The following is a 24,861-nucleotide window of genomic DNA, read 5'->3' as shown; positions in this document are numbered from 1 at the left end:
GACTCTCTTTCTCCCTTTGCCCCTCCCACTGCTCATGTGTGCTCTCTCTCTTTTTCTCTACAATAAATAAATAAATAAATAAATAAACAAATAAATAAAATATTTAAAGTCTATTTTGTTTGATATAAGTACTGCTACCACACTTTCTTTTTGTTTTCATTTGCATGATAAATGTTTTTACATCCTTTCACTTTCAATCTATATATGTCTTTAGGTCTGGCATGAGTCTCTTGTATGCAGTACATAGATGGGTTTTTCTGTATTGTACATTCTTTCTCCCTGTGTCTTTGACTGGACCATTTAGTGCATTTACAATCTAATTATTGACAAGTATGTACTTATTACTATCTTTTACTTGTTTTATAGGGTTTTTTAAAAATTTTTTTCTCTGTTCCATTTTTTTCCCTTGCTCTTTTCCCTTGTGGCTTGATAGCTTTCTTTAATGATGCACTTGGATTCCTTTCTTTCTGTATTTTTTTTTGCAAATCCATTATAGGTTTTTGATTTGTGGTTACCATTAGGTTTACATATAACATCCTGTGCATATAACAGTCTATATTAAGTTGATGATTGCTTAAGTTTGAACTCATTCTAAAAGCACTGAATTTTTACTCCACCCTCCACATTTTATGTATATGATGTCATGCCATATACCCTTTTATTTTGTGAATTCCTCGACTGATTTTTGTAGGTATAATTGATTTTACTGCTTTTAAGCTTTAACCGCCACACTGCCTTTATAAGTGACCAATCTACTACTTTTATTATGTTTTCATGTACTTGTAAATTTTTTTCCTTTTGTAATTTTCTTACTCCTGATTATGGCCTTTCCTTTCCACTCAAAGAATTCCCTTTAATGCTTTTTAGCATTTTTAGTGGTGATGAACTCCTTTAACTTTTGTTTGTCTTGGAAACTACTTCTATTTCTATTCTGAATAAAGCCCTGTTGGATAGAGTATTTTTGGTTGCAGTTTTTTTTTTTTTCCTTTTTAGCACTTTTAATATATCATGCCACTCTCTTCTGTCCTACAAAGTTTCTGCTGAAATATCAGCTGTTAGCCTTATGGAGTTTCCCTTTTATGAAACTGTTTTTTGTTCTTTTTTGTCGACCTCTGGGAATTGGGGACCTGGGGTGGTGAAGGAACTGAGAAAAAGAGACGACAGTATAGCGAGGCACAGGGGACCCCGAGCAAACAGCCCAAGGCCCCGAGGTTTATTTTCCATAGTCTAATATACCTTCTACAATGACATAGGTCTATAATGATTTATAGCAGGGGCTTAGTAAGGCACATTCTTCCACGTACACAGGGTTAGTTAAGTGAAGCAGTGGGAATGGAGAAGGAGTAAAGAAATTTGTAACTGGCTGTGATCAATTAATTGTAAACACCATTGTACTCAGACCTTAACACAGGATAAGAGAACAAAGAAAGGAATGCACAGTGTGCTGTTTACAGCTGGCTTCCTATCTATAAAACATCTTCTGCTCTGTACTTTAGAACAGACCACACACATCCCAAGGGCATTTCACTCTGATCCTTTAGGGTTATTTTTAACCCTGCAATCTCGAATTTTCTCAGAGATCTCGGAGTCTGAACAAACATTCTTCAGTGGTCATTGTGGCATTCTGTTTCCCACAGCTCCCCCTTTCTTTTTTCAAAACAGCCACTGCCATAGCACTCTGTGATGGAGGTTTTGAGCACTCACTCGTTTTTTGAGAGCACAGTATCCTATGAGAAATATAAGACAACATATTAAAATTGCAAAAAGTGAGCTAGTAAAACTATGGGTGATACTCTGCCACCATCCCCAGGGATCCAGACCTTCCAGCGCATAAGCGATATCAGAAGCTAGTTGCCCATATTGATTTTTTGGGAAGGCATTTTTTTTAAAGATTTTATTTATTTATTTGAGAGAGAGAGAGAGAAACAGCATGAGAGGGGAGAAGGTCAGAGGGAGAAGCAGGCTCCCCGTTGAGCCGGGAGCCTGATGTGGGACTTGATCCCAGGACTCCGGGATCATGACCTGAGCCGAAGGCAGTTGCTTAAACAACTGAGACACCCAGGCACCCTGGGAAGGCATTTTTAAAGGTCTCAAACTTCTCTTGTTGTAGAGTCTGAATGTCTAGGGATAAATTACCACGGATGTCTTTTTTTTAAGATTTTATTTATTTATTTGAGAGAGAGAATGAGATAGAGAGCACGAGAGGGAAGAGGGTCAGAGGGAGAAGCAGACTCCCTGCTGGGCAGGGAGCCCGATGTGGGACTCGATCTCGGGACTCCAGGAAGGACAGTTGTTTAACCAACCGAGCCACCCAGGCGCCCACCACGGATGTCTTGTAAGTGATATTTAATTTGTTCCCAAGTGTGTTTGGAAGCATTAAAGGGATAGGGAGTCATGCAGACTGAACTGGAATTCCAATCACACTTAAGAAAAGAAAAACTTGCTGTTGTATGTAAATAAGTTGATCCCCCATCCATTTTATGGCTTGTTCCAATTCGCTAACCTTCAATTGTAATTCTTTATACAGTTTGGTTTGCATGAGCCAGAGGTTGTGTGATTTTTCTTGCCAGGCTTTGACAAAGTTGTGAGTCTGCAAGGACGTTTGCAGGGCCACCCCAGCTATTGCTGCTGTTGTGGCAATACCAATCAGCCCCAGAATGAAAAGTACTAGTGTAGCTACGAAACGTTGCCTGCGGGAAAGTAACTCACTCAACATTTTTGACAAGAGACCTTCAACAGGGTTTTCTTCCCCACTTATTGTGAGATTTACCGGGATCCAGACCCCCATATGGTCCTGGAGAAGAAGGATGGAATCCATACTGCTGTTGAAAGAGATGGTAATGATTAAAACAAGTATACAACCGGCAGTTGGGACAATCAATGTTCCTCATAATATAGTTAACTTCTATTTCTCCTATTGCGATGAGATAAGGTAAATGAACACAGGCTTGTATGGATATCAAAGAATTGTAAGTAAACCAATAATCACTCGAAGACTGAGATGTCCCTGAGAAATTTCCTGCATAAAAATATAAGGATGCCAGTGCAGCTGGGAGCTTCCAAAGATCCCAGTGTTCTGGCCCCACATGGTCTTTATCAGTTACCAAATGAGGCCAAGGAGGTGCCAGTCCTCCTTCATGCCATGTCATTAACCCTTTAGTATGATGATGGGTATAAGTACCATGGTCAGTGTGATTCCACCTAATATTAGTAATGTAATCACATATGGTGCTATTCACATCCTCAGAACAGTTATTTAAAAACTTCCCATGTGGGCCCCAATCTGCCACCATTCTATTATTTAACATAAGGATTTTTCCATGGGGTCCCCTGCAGTGGGACCAGTATATAGGCTCAAAAACATAATGTTTATAGAAGATTGTAGTACAGACAGGATCATCAAATTTTCCCAGTGTGCTAGTTGTGTTGACCTCACTAAAATTAAATGATAAAGTGGTCATTATTCCCATCAAGGTTCTGTATGATTTGGTCGGGGGAAGGATATGGGCCCAAGTTTGTCAGTGAAGGGGAAGACATATTTTTTTCTGTCCCAAGCATAAGGGTAATGTTTCAAATCCTAAAGAGATATTCATAAGAGTCCTTTCTTCTTCTGGTTTAGATGGGGGTACAGAGGACCAAGGTGCTGGGAGATAAGTAGAGTCATTTGTAAAAACAGTAGGTCCATATTCTGTCCATTCAACTAGATGCAACAAGGGAGGATGGGGTACATATGCCCAAGTAGGCATGTTTTTCACCTACCGCAGAGGCACATGTCACCACTGCTAACATAGCCAGGAACAAATGTTCAGGGATTTTGGTAGATCTGGTCATCTCCAGGACTCGCTCCACCCTCTGAGTGAAGGTCTTCAGTTGCCCCCAAGTTGGGGGTGTTGTCGGGGACAATTTTTGTTTTCGAGGTCTCTTCAAGGAGAATGTTGCCATCTCTCAGACAGGGGGTTGGGTAGTCAATCCCTGCAGCAGCTGAGAGACCTCTTCTGTTGTCTCTATTGCCAGTCCTGGGCCGGACTTTCTGAAGAGGTATCCAAATTGCTAGACTGGATCCATCTGGAATAACACAAGCATAACCAGGGCCTCGGGTAATTAATTTCCCGGACAACCAATTATTTTCCTCATTTTTTATCCACATGGGTACATCCTGAGTTGAGATTGAGGCTGGCAAGAAATGTTTGTCAGCTCTAGTATATGGTTCGCTTTGGGGAAAATTTAAAAAATTTAAAATAAATAAGGTTTGTGCCATGACGTCTCGGGGGGAGATTCCCCCTTTCTTTTTAGACGTAGTTTTACAGAGTTGTTTTTTAATGGTGGCATGCACCCTTTCTACTACAGCTTGTCCTTGAGGATTATAGGGAATACCTGTGATATGCTGTATTTACCATTCTGCAAGGAATTCTCATACTTTTTTGCTAGTATATGCTGGGTCATTGTCTGTCTTGATACAAGTAAGTAACCCCATAATAGCAAAACATTCAAGCAAATGAGAAATGACATGCCCAGACTTTTCCCCTGTCAAAGGAGTAGAATGAAGAAATCCTGAAAAAGTGTCTATTGTGACATGAATATATGAGAGGCGTCCAAAAGGGGGAAAATGAGTAACATCCATTTGCCAAATACAGTCAGGAGCTGTGCCTCTGGGATTGATGCCCGCTGGATGCTCAGTTAAATGTAGAGGTCAACAAATAGGACAGGAAGAGACTATTTGCCTGGCAGAGCGCAAGGGTATTTTATAGTGTGAATGAAGGCAGTTGGCATTGGTATGAAGATGGGCATGTTCTGCTTGTGGAGTTTCAAAAATAGGAGTAGCCAATAAATCAGCAGACTGATTTCCCTGTGTAAGAGGTCCAGGGAGGTTAGAATGAGAGCGGATATGAGTAATGAACAAAAGGTGAGTTCGAGATTGAATTTCTAACTGTAATTCCTGAAGCAAAGTGTTAATGATAGAGTGAGTTGTGAAAATAAGAGCTGTTTCTAAAGGCACAACAATGCCAACTATGTAAGCAGAATCAGATACGATATTTATAGGATAATGAACGTTCTGCAAGAAGAACAATAAAGCTGGAAGTTCAACCTGTTGAGCAGAAAGGGTTTTTATGGGGCGCTGAATAGCAGGACCCCAGATTCTGGCGTGCCTGGAGGAAGAGCCATCAATAAAGTATGTAGGAGCTGAGGGTACTGGGGAGTTACAAACTACGTGATTTATAATGCAGGCAGTGCACTTTAGGAAGTCCCATAGTTTACCTGATGGATAGTGGAAACCTATGTGCCCAGTATAATCAGCAAGAGATATTTGCAGATCAGTAGAGAAGGGAAAAACTTCCTTAAAAGATGTGGAAGAGATAAGTAAAACAATGAGCGCTGGGTCAAAACCAAGAATTTGAATAGAACACTTTCGTCCTTGGAGAATGAGTGAAGCGACAAGAGATAGATATGGAGTAACAGTTCGAGAAGTTTTTGTATGTAAAGTCACCCATTCGAGAGGTTCATCTTTTTGTGCTATGACACCAGTTGGAGAATGAGGGGTAGGGAAAATAAGAAGCACGGGGAGAGAATCATCATACCTGTAAGCAAAGGCAGTTTTTAATCATTCCTCAACAAACTGCAGTTCGGCCTCTGCTTCTGAGGATAGAGTGCGAGGACTATCTAAAGCAGAATCACCTTGTAAAGTGTTAAATAAATTTTGTAATTTATAAGTTGGGATCCCTAGGAGAGGGTGAATCCAATTAACATCTAGGAGTTTCTGAAAATCATTAAGTGTAAGGAGGGTATCCCTACGAATTTGCATTGTTTGAGGTTTCACTGTGGTTCTATCTACCACAGTGCCTAGATAAGAAGCCAGAGTAGTTGTTTGGATTTTCTCCAGGGCTATTAAGAGACCGGTGGAAGTCAAATGTTGGGAAGTGGCCAGATACACATCTTGTAATTCGGTTTCAGTTTGTGACGCTAGCAAAATATCATCTGTATAATGAATGATAAAGGATCGAGGATAGTCATCTCTTACAGGTCTGAGGACCTGGCCAACATAATACTGACACATGGAAGGAGAATTAGTCATGCCCTGTGACAAAACTGTCCATTGATATCGTCTCATTGGTTCCTTACTGTTAGTGCTGGGAATAAAAAAGGCAAATTTCTCCTTATCCTCAGGGTGAATGGCTATAGTATAGAAACAATCCTTAAGATCTATTATTATCAATGGCCATTGTTTGGGAATGGCTGTAGGAGAGGGTAACCCAGGCTGCAAGGCACCCAAAGGCTCCATGATGGGATTAACATTCTGAAAGTCTTTTAAGAGCCTCCACTTACCTGATTTCTTTCTGATAACAAAAACAGGAGCGTTCCAAGGAGATTGAGAAGGCTCTATATGTCCTGCCTGCAATTGTTCTTGAGCAATTTGCTCTAAGGCCTGCAATTTTTCTATCGGAAGGGGCCATTGAGGAGTCCATGTTATTTTAATAGGGGCAGGCCTCTTTTCCTCAATGGCCTCTGGAAAAAGGGGTAACCGAGTTCAGCCCTATGAGTTTGTCCTTGGGCAATGATAGGCTCCTTTATTCCTTGACGTTGTCTGCCTAAGCCCTGTCCTGGCTTATAGCCCATTTTTGTCATGATTTGATTAGCTGGTTGACTTGGGGGGATGATTAGCTCGGCTCCCCATTGTTGCAAGAGATCCCTTCCCCAAAGATTAATGGGGGTATTTAAGATGAAAGGCTGGATAACTCCTTCTAATCCATCTGGTCCCTCACATTTAAGTGGCACACCACTTTGTCAAATTTCTTCTGCCGTCACAAAACCTATTTCTTCTATGGAATTAGAGGTTGCTTGTGTGGGCCAGGTATTAGGCCAATGCTGGGGGGCTATTACTGAAATATCAGCTCCAGAGTCTACTAGACCTGAGAAAGTCTTTCCTCTAATTTTAAGAGTCATAGAGGGACGATCAGGCTGAGTCAATAATGAAGCCCATTTAACCATGAGAGGATCAGTACTACCAAATCCTCCTCCTTTGATCTGTTGGGACTGACCAATTTGTACATAGGGCAATAATAATAACTGAACAATTCTATCTCCTCCCTTAAAGGTCCAAGGAACCCGAGTCTGTGCGACCACCATTATTTCTCCCTCATAGTCAGAATCTATTACTCTAGTCATCACCTGGATTCCTTTAAGATTTAGGCTAGATCTTCCTAGCACAAGACCCATGGTTCCTCTTGGTAAAGGTCCGTAATAACCCATGGGTATTTTTTGAGACCTGAGACCAGCGTGAAGACTTACCGTAAAAGGAGTGGTTAAATCTACTGCAGCACTTCCCTGGGTGGTGGGACTGAGTGATAACACAGAGGGTTTATGTGCACAGCAGGAAGTTGCTCCTGGAGAGGTGATATATTGAATCCCCCGTTGTTTTTCGGGGCCCGGAGGTGGCCATGCATCCCGTTTCCCGACCTTAACGGGAGTGGGTTACCTTGCCTGTCAAAACTGGATTTGCATTCCTTGGCCCAATGTTTGCCTTTGCCACAACAAAGGCAGAGGCTAGGGGCGGTATTAAAGGGAGAATTGGCTCTAGGTTTTGGGGCTTTATGGCATTCCTTCTTGACATGTCCTATTTTTCCACAATTATAACATTTTATATCCTGTTGTTTTTGTAGGGCCATGAGCTGAAGGGAGGCTATCTGAGCTTGATGTGTAAGAGTGCCAATATTTCTACATAGATGAAGATAATCGAGAATGTTTGCTGTTTCTCTATGTGGCCAGATGGCCGCTTGGCAGTCCTCATTAGCATTTTCAAAAGCAAGCTGTCTTAGCAAGTGCTCTTTAGCAGGTTTATTATCGACTTGGCAGTCAATAGCCATTTCGAGCTGAGAAATAAAATCAGTATATGCTTCTGTAGGGCCTTGCACAATTTTTATATAACTTTGCCCCACTTCCCCTGAAGGGGTTAGCTTTCCCCAAGCTGCGAGGGTGATTTCAGATACTTGCACTGTGGCTACAGGCGAAGTGTTAACCAACTGCTCTCGAACATCTGAAAAGGGGCCAGAGCCAGTGAGCATTTCAAAAGAAATATGATGCATGGCTGGGTTAGCCCGATTCACCCGGGCTTTCATATAGGCGGCATTGGATAACCACATTTTCTGTTGTAATAAATCCTGTGGCTTAAGGCAAGCCCATGCAACCATATGCCAATCATGAGGGATCCATTCCCCAGAATTTGCCCAAGCTTTCAAAATCTCTATAGTGTAAGGGGCTGTGGGTCCATACGAGTGGCAAGCCTTCTTTAGTTCCCTTAAAGCATTTAAATCTAATCCCTCATAGACGGACCAGCAGCTTGTGTTCTGTCTATGGGAAAAGCCATAAATAGATCATTAGCCCCTTGCCGTCGCAGTTCCTTTTTGAGAGGTGAGAGAGCTAGGGAGGATCTTTTAAGAAGAAATAAATCTACTGTGGAAGGAGGTTGATCATCTTTGGTGGGGTCCTCCGTTAAAAGTGGAGGGGCTGTGGGTGACAGCCGGGACTGTGAAGCCGCGAAAATTTTTTTACTTTCAGTCTTAGCCTTTTCTAAAGTCTCATTGTCTAATTCATGTGTATGTAAAGAGTTGGTAGTTTCTTTAACAACCTTGGCCGGGGATAACTTATCCCCAGTTTCCATAGTATTGATCACCACTCCTACTAAAGCCCAAATGGGCCAGAAATCAAGGGGAATCGTTTCACCCTGTCTCATGGCCTTCAAGACATTATTTTTCACTTGGACCCAAGTCTCCTCATATAAGGAGCCTTTTTCTGGAAACCAAGGATTATATTCAACTACTGTTTCCAAACATTTTTCTATGTGCTGCTTAGTAACTTTAGCTCCATATTCTTTAAGAAAATGATTAATGCAGCAAAACCTGATGCTTTTGAATTTGATTGCCCCATAACCCTGTAATAAACTTTCCTACTTACCACCTTCTGTAAGGTTCCTATCGCTGGCCGATCACTCCTTGACGGGGGCTTCAGGTCCCTGTTTGGGCACCACTTGTCGACCTCTGAGAGTCCGGGACCTGGGGTGGCGAAGGAACTGAGAAAAAGAGACGACAGTATAGCGACACAGAGGGGACCCCGAGCAAACAGCCCAAGGCCCCGAGGTTTATTTTCCATAATCTAATATACCTTCTACAATGACATAGGTCTATGATTTACAGCAGGGGCTTAGTAAGGCACATTCTTCCACATACACAGGGTTAGTTAAGTGAAGCAGTGGGAGTGGAGAAGGAGTAAAGAAATCTGTAACTGGCTGTGATCAATTAATTGTAAACACCATTGTACTGGGACCTTAACACAGGATAAGAGAACAAAGAAAGGAATGCACAGTGTGCTATTTACAGCTGACTTCTTATCTACAAAACATCTTCTGCTGTGTACTTTAGAAGAGACCACACACATCCCAAGGGCATTTCACTCTGATCCTTTAGGGTTATTTTTAACCCTGCAATCTCGAGTTTTCTCAGAGATCTTGGAGTCTGATCAAACATGCACCAGTGGTCGTTGTGGCGTTCTGTTTCCCACACTTTTTTTTTTCTCTTGCTCCCTTTAAAACTCTCTATCAATTTTGCCATTTTAATTATTATGTGCCTTGGTGCAAACCTCCTTGGCTTCCTTTTGTTGGTAGCTTTCTGTGATTTCTGAATCTGGATGTCTGTTTCCTTCCCCAGATTAGGGTTTATTTCAGCTATTATTTCTTCAAGTAAATTTTCTGCCCCCTTTCTCTTTCTTTTCCTTCTGAAATCCCTATAATGCCAATGTCATTACAATTGATGATGTTGCTGAGTTCCCTTAACTTATTCTCATTTTTCACTATTCTTTTTCTTTTTCTTCTTTTTGCCTTTTGGCTTGGTTGGCTTCTATTATCTTGTTTTCTAACTCACTGATCTGTTTTTCTGTTTCCTCTAATCTACTATATATTCTTTCTAGTGTATTTTTAATTTCTGTTATTGAGTGAGTTTTTCATCTCTGGCTCCTTTTTTTTAATATTTTCTCTTTGTTGAAGAGATCTTCTATTCTTTTCTCAAGTCCAGTAAGTATCTTTATGGCCATTACCTTGAATTCTTTATCAGGAATGTTGCTTATCCCCATTCCATTTAGCTCTTTTGCTGTGATTTTTTTCCTGTTTTTCCATTTGGGACATATTCCTCTGCCTCATCATTTTGTCTAACTTCCTATATCTGTTTCTACGTATTAGGAAGATCATTTATAGTCCTTATCCTGAAAATAGTGGTGTTATGAAGAAGAGATCCTGCAATGCCCTGTAGAGCAATGTCTCCTGGTTACCCAGACCAGGCACTTCAGGGGTGTTTTCCATGTGTGTTGCATGCACCCTATTGTTGTGGCTGAGCCATGTTTGCCTTCAGTCTAGTCAGCTGCATTGGCCCACTTGGCCTGTTGTGGGCAGGTTTTGGTCCCTGTACCATTAAGGGGCCAGTCTAGGACTACCTTGGTCTTATAGTTGGGTCAGACTTGATGCTTATCCTCAGCCCTTTCATTGCGGCTGCTGTTGCACTGAATTGTGGGGTGCTCTCCCTACATTGTCCCCTGAAAGGATTTTCTTGGTGAGTGGGACCTGTAGTCAGAACGAGATGTCTGCCTTCACTGTCTCTTGGGGTTGCAGTGACCCCAAACTACAAGACTTTCTCTTTGTGCTGCCACCAGTGAGGTTTTTATTGACAGGAGAGGCTGGCAGTCAGACCAGATATCTACCCTCAGCCCACTGCTGGGGTTGCAGTTGAGCTGGTATGTGTGATTATCTTTTCTTCTCCCCAGAGCACGGGTCACTTTGGAGGGACTACTGCTGAGTGGATTGGATTGGATGGGCAACTATGCAGAAAAACAACGAATGGGGCCTTCAGTGTTACCAAGCTAGGTGAAGATTGTTCAAACTGGTTTCGGGATGGGGGGGAGGGCTGGTTATTTAGGTTGGGGTTGGGAAGATAAATGGTACCCACCAGCTCTTTTGTTCTTGAAGTATTTTAAAGAACCCTGTTCTTCCAGCACAAGTTCTGAGATTAGTAAATAGATCTCTTTCCCTTATACCCTAGGCACTTTTGAAACTGCTGCTTCTATGCTGTGTCTTGCAGGGATTGTTATTCTGTCTCTTTAATGGCTGGGACATCTCATTGTACCAATATATGTTGGAGGTCAGAAAAAAAAGACAAATGACATGTACTGAGTACCTATTATGTGCTAAGCACTGTATTACTGACTTTTACTTAGGATATCTTATGTAATCTTAACAACACACTCCAGGAGTATACATTATTGCGCTCATTGTACAAGAGGAAGAAACTGAGACAGGGCAGGAAAGAGAGCAGAAAGCAAGTGGTTCAAGATCTCCCAACCGAAGCTGGTAGTCAAACTAGATTTGAAAGGAGCCCCCTCCCCAAGGAGCTTACTGTCTAGATGAAGAAAGATTCCTGAAAGGTCTAGTTTAACACAAATTTATTTAGGTGGAAGCTATTATGTTGGTTGCCTGCCTTCTATCTTTCCTGCCCACTCCTCCCTTTTGTGGAATTCTTTGCCAATACTTAAGATATAATTTGGCTTCTCTGGTAATTCTAATATGTTACACCACTTAGACTGTCCCAATCTATGTTCCTTTACTTCCATTCTTCTACAAAGTAAAATGAATCTCTATTTGTATATTTCATCCTGTCCACTCTCTAAAGTGAAAAATAGTGTATTTGATTGACTACACTTAATGGGTTAATGTGAAAATCCTCCTTGTGGTATTTTCATTTATTAAGAAATTCTTGGATGGGCTCCTGGGTGGCTTCGTTAGTTAAGCATCTGACTCTTGATTTCAGCTCAAGTCATGATCTCAGGTTTGTGAGACTGAGTGCCACATCAGTCTCCATGCTGGGTGTGGAACCTGTTTAAGATTCTCTCTCTCCCTCTGCTCCTCCCTCCTCCAATCACGCATGCTTTTTCTCTCTCTCTCCCTCTCTCCCTCTATCCCTTTCTTCCTCTCTCTGTCTCAAAAAAAAAATTACAAGTCATTTAAAAAAAATTCTTGGAGACAAAATACTTTAAAGGACTGAATCTATAATGGGATATTTGAGGCAAAGTGGCAAGCCCAGGCAAGAGATCATTGTGCAACATGGAGCAGAAAGGAGTGGAGTATGGTTTTTGGTGCACCTAAATTACCCCACATAAGAAGACATCTACAAGCATTGCAAGGTTACCTACAAGGTAGTTTTTTGTGGAAGTTAATCTATCTCAGCATTAGCTGTACTGACATCCAGTGACTATTTGGATCTCCCTCCATGTGTATTCATTAATCAATGAAGCAGTTGTGGTTATGAGAACTCAGAAAAAAATCCCCACCTGAGAACAAGTCAGTTTCTATCCTCGAACTGTGCTGTGTTTGACTAGAAGCTGTGGGATTTTTCTAGCTAGTTAATCACAGTTAAGAGCTCCTTGCGATCAAGGAGTGACACGTGAATCCTGCAACTGACATTCCTATCATTTATCACCCTTTCCAAAGGCTGTCAAGTCAAAAAAAGATGTCAGATGGTAAAGGGATTCCCACTTGACTTTGCTACCACCACCAGCTAAGTATAACTCTCTCCATACTATTTTTGCCCATGGTAATCCATTTTTGGGGTCTCATTATCCATCTGCTGAAATATCCCAGCGCTCTCTCAGAATCTTCTTCATGCTGCACTTGACCACTGCTCTTCTCTGTTTCTTCAGGCATAAATGAATAAAACCTACCAGACTCTCCATGGCTTCTTCAGAAGACCCTATTGGTCTGATTAAGGAATTCCACCACTGTTGGAGAAAACAGTAGGTACTCAAATAGTCTTGATTCCATTTTGGCATCATCCCTAAAAGAGTGCTTTTTAATTCTGTGAAGAGTAGACTGAGAGCCCTCACCAGTCACCTGTCCTACATTTGCTGGCCCATTGATAGATTGCCAGATAATGACCAGGTTCTTGCAGTCAATGAATGTAATCTTATAGAACATGAAAGACTACTGTTTCTGAATTATTTGGTAAAATGTGATATTTTTCTAAATATTGTCTTGTTGAGTCATATTGGAAACTGAGGCAAAAGGAAAAATGAGTCATACTGACCCTGACTTTGTTTATTAAGCAAACACAAATACAGAAATAAATATCACTTAGCACATATTCTCCACTCTAGTCATATAGTAGAGAGTAATATGTGTGCATTGAGGAAGGGGATGCCACTTACCGAGAAGGAATAATAGCGTAGTTGTAAGTGAAGCACATGAATAATAGGCAAGTGTCTATTTGTAGACTGGTAAGCTTAAAAGCCATTGAATCTTAGGTTAAGAGCAGATTTGGAAGATGCAGATTTTGGAGAGAGGGGAGTGCTTTTTTATGTTTCTTTTGGCTTCTTTTTCTAGATGTCTATTCTTAGAAGAAAAGCATTATTGAAGCACCAGCCTAGATATCTAACTATTGTAAGAGAACATGTCTAATACTTAAGCTCATTTAAAAAAGTATCAGCAGTAATATCTCATTGTAGTTTTGATTTGCATTTCCCTGATGATTAGTGATGTTGAGCATCTTTTCATTTGTCTGTTGGTCACTTATATATCTTCTTTGGAAAAAATATCTATTCAGGTCCTCTGTCCATTTTTTAATAAGATTATTTGTGAGTTTTTGCTGTTGAGTTGTATGCATTTTTTATATATTTCGGATATCAATGGAATATTGGATACTTCATTTTCATATATCTTCTTCCATTCAGTAGGTGTCCTTTTATATTTTATTTGATGGTTTCCTTCGCTGTGCAAAAGCTGTTTATTTTGGTGTAATCTAAATAGTTTAATTAATAATAGGTAAATTATGGAAGCAACCCAGTGTCAATTGATAGATGAATGGATAAAGATGTGGTATATATATATACAATGGAATATTACTCAGCCATAAAAAATAATGAGATCTTGCCATTTGCAACAACATGGGTGGACCTAGAAAGTATTACACCAAGCAAAATCAGTCAGTCAGAGAAAGACAAATACCATGTGATTTCACTCACATGTGGAATTTAAGAAACAAAAGAAACAGGGGCACCTAGGTGGTTCAGTCAGCTAAGCATCTGACTCTTGATTTCAGGTCAGGTCATGATCTCAGGGTCTTGAGATTGAGCCCTGCATCAGGTTCCATGCTGGGTGTGGAGCCTGCTTAAGATTCTCTTTCCCTCTCCTTCTGACCACCCCCCTCACTCACACACACACTCTCTACTTCTAAAAAAGTTAAAAAAGAAACAAAACAAACAAACAAATAAAAAGACAAACAAAAAACAGATTCTTAAATACAGAGAACTGACATTCCTATCATGGTGGTTGCAAGAGGGGAGGTGGATGGGGATGGGTGAAATAGATAAAGTGGACTAAGAGAACATTTATCATGATAAGCACTAAGTAATGTGTAGAGTTATTGAATCATTATATTGCACACCTGAAACTAATATAACACTGCATGCTAATTATACTTCAAAAAAATCAGGAGCAAAATGACTGCACAGATCACTTAAACATGGAGAGAAAAAGACCCTAAACATGGTCACATTCACTTATATCCCTACCTAAGTGGTCAGGGTTCTAATAACTAACACAACTCCTTAGAGTGCTCATTTTCCCTGTATGTAAATATGTACATGTTTAATTTAAGTATTTAGTGTGTAGACTTTTGGATATCTGGAAGCAAAATTGAAATAATTCTGTTTTCTTTCTAGTTGCACTTTCTCAAAAAAAGGGAAAGAACCTCTTTTCAAGACCACTTGACACTTTTTCTTTCATGTAATCAGGATGAGAGCTCAGTGAGACAAGAAGAAAAAAAATAGTTGCCTGTCTGAAGCACATTATATTTGCAACACTCATAAATTAGTGATTAATAATAAGTGGGGTAGCCTACATGGCATCCTTCCTTTGTCAAAAATAATTATCTCTTGCCTCAAGTAAAGTATTATACCTCCATTGGAAGTATTAACAAATGAAAGTGCTGGTTGAACCTGAGTTCCTGTTGTGATATAAAGTCAAGTTAACTGGGGAAATTCAAGTGCATTTTTATTTATTAATAGCCATAAAAGTCCCTAATCATGATACAACCTCAGGCTTGAAAGAGAAAGAGAAATACTTAGCTATTACTACTAGTCAAAAAACAAAAAGCAAAACAAAACAAACAACAACAATAGAAATTTTTACTAATACAAAAAGATATGCATGAAAAAGTATGTAATTTCTTTTAATTATGTAATTTTCTTTTAATGATTTCCTCCTGGAGACATTAGTCTGCATTCAGTCTTTGGCTACAACAGTTAGATATGCATATAGTAATTTTACACTGTAAAATGCTAAGAATTTGTTCATTTTTAACGGTTTATTTATTTGAGAGAGAGAGAAAACATGAGTAGGGGGAGGGACAGACAGAGGGAGAGGGAGAGAATCTCAAGCAGACTCCCCACTGAGTGTGGAGCTTGACATAGGGCTCAATCCCAGGACCCTGAGATCATGACCTGAGCTGAAATCAAGAGTTGGACACTTAACCAACTGAGCCACCTAGGTGCCCCAGAATTTGTTCATTTTTAAGAACATATTTATGTAGCACTTACTATAGAAACTTAGAAATATTAACTCATTAAATACTCAGAGGTAGGCACTATTCTTTTCACAGATGAGACAACTGAGACATGGAAATGTTTAAGTAACTTGCTTAAAGTCACACAGCTAGTCAGAGGCAGAGTCTGAATTTTTTTTTTATTGAAGTGTAATGAACATACAATGCTATGTTAGTTTCAGATGTATAACATATTGATTCAGCAATTCTATGCATTACTCAATGCTCACCATGATAACTGTATTCACTATTTGTCATCATACAATATTAGTTATGACAATGTTACTGCCTATATTACTTATGTTGTCTTTTATATTTCCATGACTTATTTATTTTATAACTGGAATTTTGTACCTCTTAATCCCCTTTATCTATTTTAACCATCTTCCCAGACACCTCCCCTCTGGCAAACTGGTTCCAGATTACCATGCTCTTGTCAAATATAAGCAATGCCTCATTATTTATAAAATATCTGTATATTATGCAATAATTATATATGCATCCATACATAAATATGGCATGGAATATCAGGGCTATTTAAAACCCAGAAGTAAAATGATATAATATTAGAGCTAAAGTTGCCTATAAAAGTTATTTGGTTTAATATACCCATTTCAAAGAAGAAATGAGGGAGGAAGAGAGGAAGATGCCAGCAGAATAAGAGGACCCTAGGCTGGCCTCATTCTAGGAACATAATTAGATAACTATCAAATCATATTAGTACCCCAGAAATAGATCTGAAGACTGACAGAGCAAACTCCACAACTAAAAGGACAGAAGAGACCACATTGAAGAAGTTAGGAAGCATGGAGATATGGTTTAGAGGAGAAATTGATTGCAAGTGCTACAGAAGGGAGGGAGCCATGGTCACAGAGAATGGTGAGAGAGAGAGAGAAGTACACAGGGGAATGTAGAATGTTTGCCCAAAGACATTGGCTTGGAAAATGAGAGAGGCTGACTTCCATGAGTTCTTGCAACCAGCCCAGATTAAAGCCTGGAGTATTAAAGTTCAGCAGGCTTGGTAGATGCCAGTCAGGCCAGAGACTGGAGGGCACTGCACTACTCCTGGAGAGAAGGCAAGCAAACAACCTAGAGGTGGACAGCGTGGAAACAGCCATCTGAAGAGTGCCTGGGGCACGAAGTGGGAAGAGTATTCACTCTTCCCAGAGCATGTCCCTGAGAGGCTGCGTTCATAGAGACACCTCGGTGGGAACAAAGGAGCTGGCTGGCACGATTTTCTTCCCTTGGTCCTCAGCATAAACACAGAGCCACCTGCAGGAAACACCACAGCACCCATGCTGGCTACCTAACTTATGTACAACAAACCCCAAACCCTGTGATCTGGTGAGAGTACTTTTCTCAATAACTCTTGACTTATTCCCACCATGATAGGCCCCTCACCCAGAAGACCAGCACAACCCCTGCACACACTTGTCTCCAGACCAGACAGTTCTACAGGGCCTGAGTTCTGGAGGAAGTGTTGACAGGTCTCATTTCACAAGTAGACCAAAGCACACCTAGTTAAAACTCACCACATTCAAGTCAAGTATGAAACACTGCCCACAGCAAGCAAGGAGGGCTTCTGCAGATGAGTGGCCTGAAGGATAGAGCAGACAAAAAATAAAAATAAATAAATAAAAAATAGCAGAGTGTACATAACACACACTGGTGGCACACCCTGAAGCACTAGGACATGGGCATTACATGACTTCGTCTTCATAAGGTCATTGCTTTCAGGAGCAGGAGACATAACTGGCCTTTCTTTCTTTTTTTAAAGATTTTATTTATTTATTTGAGAGAGAGAAAGATAGTGAGAGAAGCACAAGCAGGGAGGAAAGGGAGAAGCAGTTTCCCTGCAACCAGGGAGCCCGATGTGGGGCTCGATCCCAGGACCCTGGAATCATGACCTGAGCTAAAGACAGACACTTAACCAACTGAGCCACCCAGGCATCCCATAACTGGCCTTTCTAACACAGAGAGGAAGGCAGAGACTCAGACAAAATGTGAAGATGGAGGAATTTATCCCAAATGAAAGTGCAAGACAAGGCCATTGCCAGAGATCTAAGCAAGAGAGATATATGTAAGATGCTTGATGGAGAATTTAAAGCAACAATCATGAGGATACTCAATGGGCTTGAGAAGAGAACAGAAGACATCAGTGAGACCCTTACCACAGAGATAAAATAATTGAAAAGGTTTCAGAGATGAAGAGTGAAATAAGTGAGATTAGAAACAGGCTTCATGTAATGAATAGCAGGTTGGGAAAAGGAGAAGAATGAATAAATAACCTAGAAGACAAAGTAATGGAAAGTAATTAAGCTGAACAAAGAGAGAAAGAAGAATTATGCAACACAAGAGTAGATTTAGGGAACTCAGTGACTCCATCAAACATAGTAATGTTCATTTTATAGGAATACCAAAAGAAGAAGAGAGAAAAAGGGACAGAAAATTCATTTGAAGAAATAATAGCTGAAAACTTCCTTAATCTGTGGAAGGAAACACACATTGAGATTTGGGAGGCACTGAGAACTCCCATCAAAACTGACAAAAGCAGGCCAACACCAAGATATATTGTGATTAAATTTCTGAAATATAGTGATAAAGAAAAAAATTTTAAAAGTAGAAAAACAAAAGAAGTCCCTAACTTACAGAGGAAAATCATTAAGTCTAGCTGAAGATTTCCCAACACAAACTAGGCAGAAGGGAGTGGCATTATATGAAAAATGGCTGAATGGGAAACATTTGCAGCAAGAATACTCTATCCAGCAAAGTTATCATTTAGAATAGAAAGAGAATTGAAGAGTTTCCCAGAAAAACAAAAACTAAAGGAATTCATGACCAGTAGACCAACCTTCAAGAAATATTAGTGGCAATATTTTAAGTGCAAAGAAGAGACCAAAAGTGACAAAGATGAGGAAGGATCAGAAAAAAATCTCCAGAAACAATGATAAAGCAAGTAAGAAAGTGACAATAAATGCATATCTTTCAACAATTTTTTGAATATCAATGGACTAAATCCTCCAATAAAAAGACATGAGGTGTCATAATGGATTTAAAAAATTATATGTTGTCTAAAAGAGACTCATTTTAGACCTAAAGACACCTACATCTATTATGCAAATGGATGTCAAAAGAAAGCCTGAGCAGTAATACCTATTTTGGACAAACTAGACTTTAAAACAAAGACTATAACAAGAGACAAAGAAGGGCACTATATAATAACATAGGGTAAAGTCCAATAAGATGATCTAACAATTATAAATATTTATGCACCTAACATGAGAGCACCCACATATATAAAACAATTAATAACAAACAGGGGTGCCTGGGTGGCTCAGTTAGTTAAGTGTCTGACACTTGATTTCAGCTCAGGTCATGATCTCAGGGTTGTGAGATCAAGCCCCACATCGGGCTCCACACTGTGTTGAGCTTGCATAGGATTCTCTCTCTCCCTTTCCTTCTGCCCCTCCCTACCATTTTGCGTTCTCTCTCTCTCAAAAAAATCTCAATTAATAACAAACATATAAGAACTAATTGATTATGAAATAATGACAAGAGGGTACTTTAAAACCCCACTGACATCAATGGACAGATATACTAAACAGAAAATCAATAAGGAAACAATAGCTTTGAATGACAAACTGGAACAGATGTACTTAACAAATATATTCAGAACATTCCATCCTAAAACAGCAGAATACACATTCTTTGCAAGTCCACATGGAACATTCTCCAGAATAGATCACACATGAGGCCACAAAACTGGACTCAACAAAGCAAGCAGATTGAAATCACACCACTCACCTTTTCTGACCACAATGCTGTGAAACTAGAAGTCAACCACAAAAACAAAAACAAAAAATCTGGAAAGACCACAAATACGTGGAGTTTAAATAACATGCTACTAAACATGAATGGGTCAACTAGGAAGTAAAAGAAGAAATAAAAAATACATGGAAATAAATGAAAAGGAATACAGAATGGCTCAAAGCCACTGGGATGCAGCAAAAGTGATCCTAAAAGGGAAGTGTATAGAAAGACAGGTCTATCTCAAGAAGCAAGAAAATTCTCAAATAAAAAACCTAACCGTACACCTTAAGGAACTAGAAAAAGAACAACAAATGAAGCCTAAAGCCAGCAGAAGGAGGGAAATAATAAAGATTAGAGCAGAAATAAATGATAGAGAAACAAACAACAAAAAACACCCAATAGAACAGATAAATGAAAACAGGAGATGTTTCTTTGAAAAAAATAATAAAATTGATGAACCTTTAGCCAGATTTATCAAAAAGAAAAGAGAAAGGATCCAAATAAAAATAATTACAAATGAGAGAGGAGCAATAACCAACACCAATGAAACACACTTACAAGAGAATATTATGAAAAACTATATGCCAACAATTGGACAACCTGGAAGAAATGATAAATTCCTAAAAAAGATATAAATTACCAAAGATGGAACAGGAAGAAATAGGAAACTTCAACAGACCAATAACCAGCAAAGAAATTAAATCACTAATAAAAAAAATCCCAACAAGCAAAAGTCCATGAGCAAATGGGTTCACAGGAGAATTCTACCAAACATTTAAAGAAGAGTCAGTACCACCTACTCTTCTCAAACTATTCCAAAAAATAGAAATGGGACACTTTCTAATTCATTCTAAGACTTCAGCATTACCCTGATACCAAAACTAGATAAAGACCACTAAAAAAAGGTCCAATATCCCTGATGAATATGGATGCGAAAATCCTCAATAAAATACTAGCAAACCAAATCCAGCAATACATTAAAAAGACCATTCATCATGATCAAGTGGGATTTATTCCTGGATCACAAGTGTGTTCAATATTCACAAATAAATCAACGTGATGCATCACATTAATAAAGGAAAGGATAAGAACCATATAATTTCAATAGATGGAAAAAAAGCATTTGAGAAAGTACAGCATCCATTCATGATAAAAACCCTCAACAAAGTAGGTTTATTTTTTTATTTTTTAAAGATTTTTTAAAATTTATTTATTTGACAGAGAGAGACACAGTGAGAGTGAACACAAGTAGGGGGAGTGGGAGAGGGAGAAGCAGGCTTCCCACGGAACAGGGAGCCTGATGCGGGCCTCAATCCCAGGACCCCAGGATCATGACCTGAGCTGAAGGCAGACGCTTAATGACTGAGCCACCTAGGCACCAGAAAAAGTAGGTTTATATGGAGCAAAATAATAAAGGCTTTATATGAAAAACCTACAGCTAATGTCAAGCTAAATGGGGAAGAACTGAGAGCATTTCCTCTATGGTCAGGAACAAGACAAGGATGGACACTCACATCATTTTACTCAACATAGACTGGAAGTCCTAGCCACAGGAATAAGACAACAAAAAGAAAGAAAAGGCATCCAAATCAGAGAGGAAGAATAAAACTTTAACTTTTTTGCAGGTGCCATGATGCTTTATATGGAAACCTGAAAGTCTCCACTAAAAACTACTGGAAATGATAAACAAATTCAGTAAAGTCACAGGATACAAAATCAATGTACATAAACCTTGCATTTCTATACACCAATAAAAAAGAAAAACAGAAATTCCGGAATTAATTCCATTTACAATTGCAACAAAACCAATGAGATATCTAGGAATAAACTTAAACAAAGAGGTGTAACACAATGAAATAGAAAGACATTCTATGTTTATGGATAGGAAAACAAGTATTATTAAAATATCTATACTATCCAAGGAAATGTACACATTTAAAGCAAACCCTATCAAAATACTGCCAGCATTTTTCACAGACCTAGAACAAACAATACTAAAGTTTGTATGGAACCACAAAAGACCCTGAATAGCCGAATAGCCAAAGCAATCTTGAAACAGAAAAGAAAAGCTGGAGGCATCCCAATTCCAGACTTCAAATTATATTACAAAGCTGTATCAATCAAGACAATATGGTACTGGCACAAAAACAGACACATAGATCAATGGAACAAAATAGAAAACCCAGAAATAAATCCAAAACTATATGGTCAATTCATCTCTGAGAATGGGTAAAGACAGTCTCTTCAGCAAATGGTGTTGGGAAAACTGGACAGCAGCATGCAAAAGAATGAAAATGGACCACATTCTTACAGCATACACAAAAATAAATTGAAAATGGATGAAAGACCTAAATGTGAGAGAGGATACCACCAAAATCCTGGAGGAGAACACAAGCAGCAACCTCTGATACTGGCCGTAGCACCCTGTTACTAAATAGGTCTCCTGAGGCAAGGGAAACAAAAGCAAAAATGAACTACAGGGACTTCATCAAGATGAAAAGTTTCTGCACAGCAAAGTAAACAATCAACAAATCTAAAAGGCAACCTTTGGAATGGGAAAATATATTTGCAAAGGACATAACTTTTTTTTAAGATTTCATTTATTTGAGAGAGGGATAGAGAGAGAGAGAGAAAGAGAAAAGAAGGAGAGTAAGTGGGAGAAGCAGACTACCTGCTGAGCAGAAAGCCAGATGCAGGGCTCAATCCCAGGACCCTGAGATCATGACCTGAGCCAAAGGCAGACACTTAACTGACTGAGCCACCCAGGGACACCACAAAGGACATATCTGAAAAAGGTTTACTATCCAAAATCAATAAAGAACTTATCAAACAATACACCCCCCAAAAAAACAAATGACCTAGTTAAAAATAGGCAGAAGACACATGAAAACATGCTCAACATCACTGATCATCAGGGAAGTATAAATCTAAATTACAATGAGATATCATCTTACATCTGTCAGAATGGCTAATATCAACAACACAAGAAACAACAGGTGTTGGTGAGGATGTGGAGAAAGGGGAAAACTCTTACACTGTTCCTGGGAATGCAAAGTGGTGCAGCCACTCTGGAAAATAATTTGGAGGTTCTTCAAAAACTGAAAAACAGAACTACTCTTCGATCCAGCAATTGCACTACTAGGTATTTACCCCCCCCCCCCCAAATACCAAGATACTAATTCAAAGGGAGACATGCACCTGGATTTTTTTAAAAGATTTTATTTATCCATTTATTTGAGAGGGAGAGGGAGAGAGAGTGGGGGGAGGAGCAGAGGGAGAGGGATAAGCAGACTCTGTGCTGAGTGCAGAGCCTGACACAGGGCTCAATCTCATGACCTGAGTGGAAACCAAGAGTCAGAGGCTTAACTTACTGAGCCACCCAGGCACCCCCACCCAGATGTTTATAGCAGCATTATCTACAATAGTCAAATTATGGAAATGGCCCAAGTATCCATAGACTGATTAATGGATAAAGAAGAGGTCACACACACACACACACATACACACACACACACACACACACACACACGGATATTACTGAGCCATAACAAAGAATGAAATCTTGCCATTTGCAATGACATGGATGGAGTTAGAGAGTGTTAATGCTAAGTGGAATAAGTCAGTCAGAGAAAGACAAATACCATGTGGTTTTACTCATATATGGAGTTAGAAAACAAAACAAAGGAGCAAAGGGGGAAGAGAGAGAGAGAGAGAGAGAGAGAGAGGAAAATCAAGAAACAGAACTCTTAACTATAGAAAACAAACTAATGGTTACTGGAGGAGAGTGGGGTGGGGGGTTGGTTCAATAGATGATGGGATTATGGAGTGCACTTGTGATGAGAATTGGGTGCTATATGGAAGTGCTGAATCACTATATATTGTACACTTGAAACTAGCATTGCACTGTATGTTAACTATCTGGACTTTAAATAAAAACTTTTTAAAAATAAAGAGTATTTAGAGTGCCCCCCAATAAAGAAATGAGGACCCAGATAAATTGACTTTCCCACGGTCACACAGACATCCAATGGCAGAGATGGAAGAAGAACTCCAGACTTCTCACTCTTAATCTAATATGATTTTCATTACACTAAAGTTGCCTTTGCTATGACTAATTTAAAAAAAAAACATCACCATTTATATTTGCAAATCAATGTTACCTTCCAATGGTCACTTTGCAAAGCTATATGCTTAGCCTAGTGATGCTGTGTTTTGAGAAATAGTCTCTTAACTTATTCTTTGGAATTATCTTTGAGACTGGTTTGAGCTAATCAAGAAAGAGAGAGAGAGAGGCAAACCATAAAGTGGACTTTTAACTATAGAGAACAAACCAACAGTTGCCAGAAGGGAGGTGGGCTGGGGGGGATATCTGAAATATGTGGTGGGAATTAAGGAGGGCACTTGTTGTGATGAGCACTGGGTGTTGTATGTAAGTGATGAATCATTGAATTCTACACCTGCCACTAATATTACACTGTATGTTAACTGATATTTATTTATTTATTTATTTTCTTTTTTTTAAAGATTTTATTTATTTATTTGACAGAGTGAGATAGTGAGAGCAGGAACACAAGCAGTGGGAGTGGGGGAGGGAGAAGCAGGCTTCCCGCCGAGCAGGGAGCCCAACGTGGGGCTCAATCCCAGGATCCTGGGACCATGACCTGAGCTGAAGGCAGACGCTTAACGACTGCACCACCCAGGTGCCCCTTAACTGATATTTAAATAAAAACTTGGAAAGTGGTAAAATGCTGATTCAAAAAGATATGTGTACCCCTATGTTCATTACAGCATTATGTACACTGGCCAATAAATGGAAACAACATATTCATTGATTGATGAACAGATAGAGAAGATGTGTATGTATAGACACACATGCACACATACACATTGGAATACTACTCAGCTATAAAAAACACGAAATCTTGCCATTTGCAACAATAAAGGTATTTCTATCAGCAAATGCAAACTTTTTGTAATTTTCCATAACAGTATCAGTAATACTCCACAATATTTCAGAAGGAGGAACATACGTTTCTATTTTATCTCCGTCTATAATATCTTACATGAGTAATAGCCTTACTTCCTCTTTATTATGTTAAATAGCATAACTTTCTTATTTTAGATTGACATATTTCTGCAGGTGTTTTTATTAGATATAGATTGAAGCATATCATGTACTTGTACAAAATCTTTCAAGTATCCACACTGTGATGGCTTAAAAATCTGACATTCAAAAAACTTTTTTTCTCTTTTTAGCCTAATCTCTTACACTCCTCTAAATGCTCTAGGCTTCCATTATGTCAGGCTGTCCTTGAATATATCGTGTACCTTGCTGTGTCTGTCTTTTCATTTAACCTACATGTCTTTATGTTCCATTTCCCCACTTTCCCAGTTTGATAGACAAATTCTTTTTTTTTAAAGATTT

The 24,861-nt window shown here is 39.3% G+C and overlaps 2 protein-coding genes across 16 annotated transcripts in view; one reads left to right on the top strand and one right to left on the bottom strand.

Annotated features, from left to right (window-relative positions):
• Positions 1 to 24,861, top strand: part of GPR174 (G protein-coupled receptor 174) — a 76,783-nt gene that overhangs the window by 18,495 nt on the left and 33,427 nt on the right. For 6 of the 9 annotated variants that reach the window (XM_027609401.1, XM_027609399.1, XM_027609404.1 and 3 more), the window contains one exon: positions 12,730 to 12,822. The gene's annotated coding sequence lies outside the window, so the exon portion shown is untranslated. Of the gene's footprint in view, positions 1 to 12,092; positions 12,226 to 12,729; positions 12,827 to 24,861 lie in introns of those variants that run through there. The other 3 variants (XM_027609403.1, XM_027609398.1, XM_027609406.1) reach the window with 2 other exon arrangements.
• LOC113931444 (periphilin-1-like) lies at positions 1,176 to 9,265 on the bottom strand. Of its 7 annotated transcripts, none has more exons than XR_003522727.1 (4): positions 8,947 to 9,233; positions 3,760 to 4,065; positions 2,710 to 2,822; positions 1,176 to 1,727 (listed from the first exon to the last, which is right to left on the bottom strand). XR_003522727.1 is itself a non-coding variant. In XM_027609408.1 (4 exons), the coding sequence occupies exons 3-4, from the start codon at positions 3,468 to 3,470 to the stop codon at positions 1,654 to 1,656; spliced, it is 774 nt and encodes a 257-aa protein (XP_027465209.1). In that variant the 5' UTR covers positions 3,471 to 4,065; positions 8,947 to 9,061; positions 9,154 to 9,265; the 3' UTR covers positions 1,176 to 1,653. The 7 variants fall into 7 exon arrangements, 4 of the variants coding, with proteins under 4 accessions (XP_027465209.1, XP_027465210.1, XP_027465211.1 ...); XM_027609408.1 differs by having other exon boundaries at positions 2,771 to 4,065; positions 8,947 to 9,061; positions 9,154 to 9,265; XM_027609409.1 differs by having other exon boundaries at positions 2,771 to 2,822.

Source organism: Zalophus californianus, chromosome X (genome assembly GCF_009762305.2).
Source record: "Zalophus californianus isolate mZalCal1 chromosome X, mZalCal1.pri.v2, whole genome shotgun sequence".
NCBI classification, from domain to species: Eukaryota; Metazoa; Chordata; class Mammalia; order Carnivora; family Otariidae; genus Zalophus; species Zalophus californianus.
The sequence above is the reverse complement of the archived record's forward strand: the minus strand, read 5'-3'. Positions and strand labels throughout refer to the sequence as shown.

Bases quoted from the DNA above. Each gene is read 5' to 3' on its own strand.
- LOC113931444 (XM_027609408.1), bottom strand. From the start codon at position 3,470: ATGGGAATAATGACCACTTTATCATTTAATTTTAGTGAGGTCAACACA. The intron at 1,728-2,770 runs GTAAATCTCACA...TATTTCTCATAG, and splicing joins ATATGGGGGTCTGGATCCCG to GATACTGTGCTCTCAAAAAA.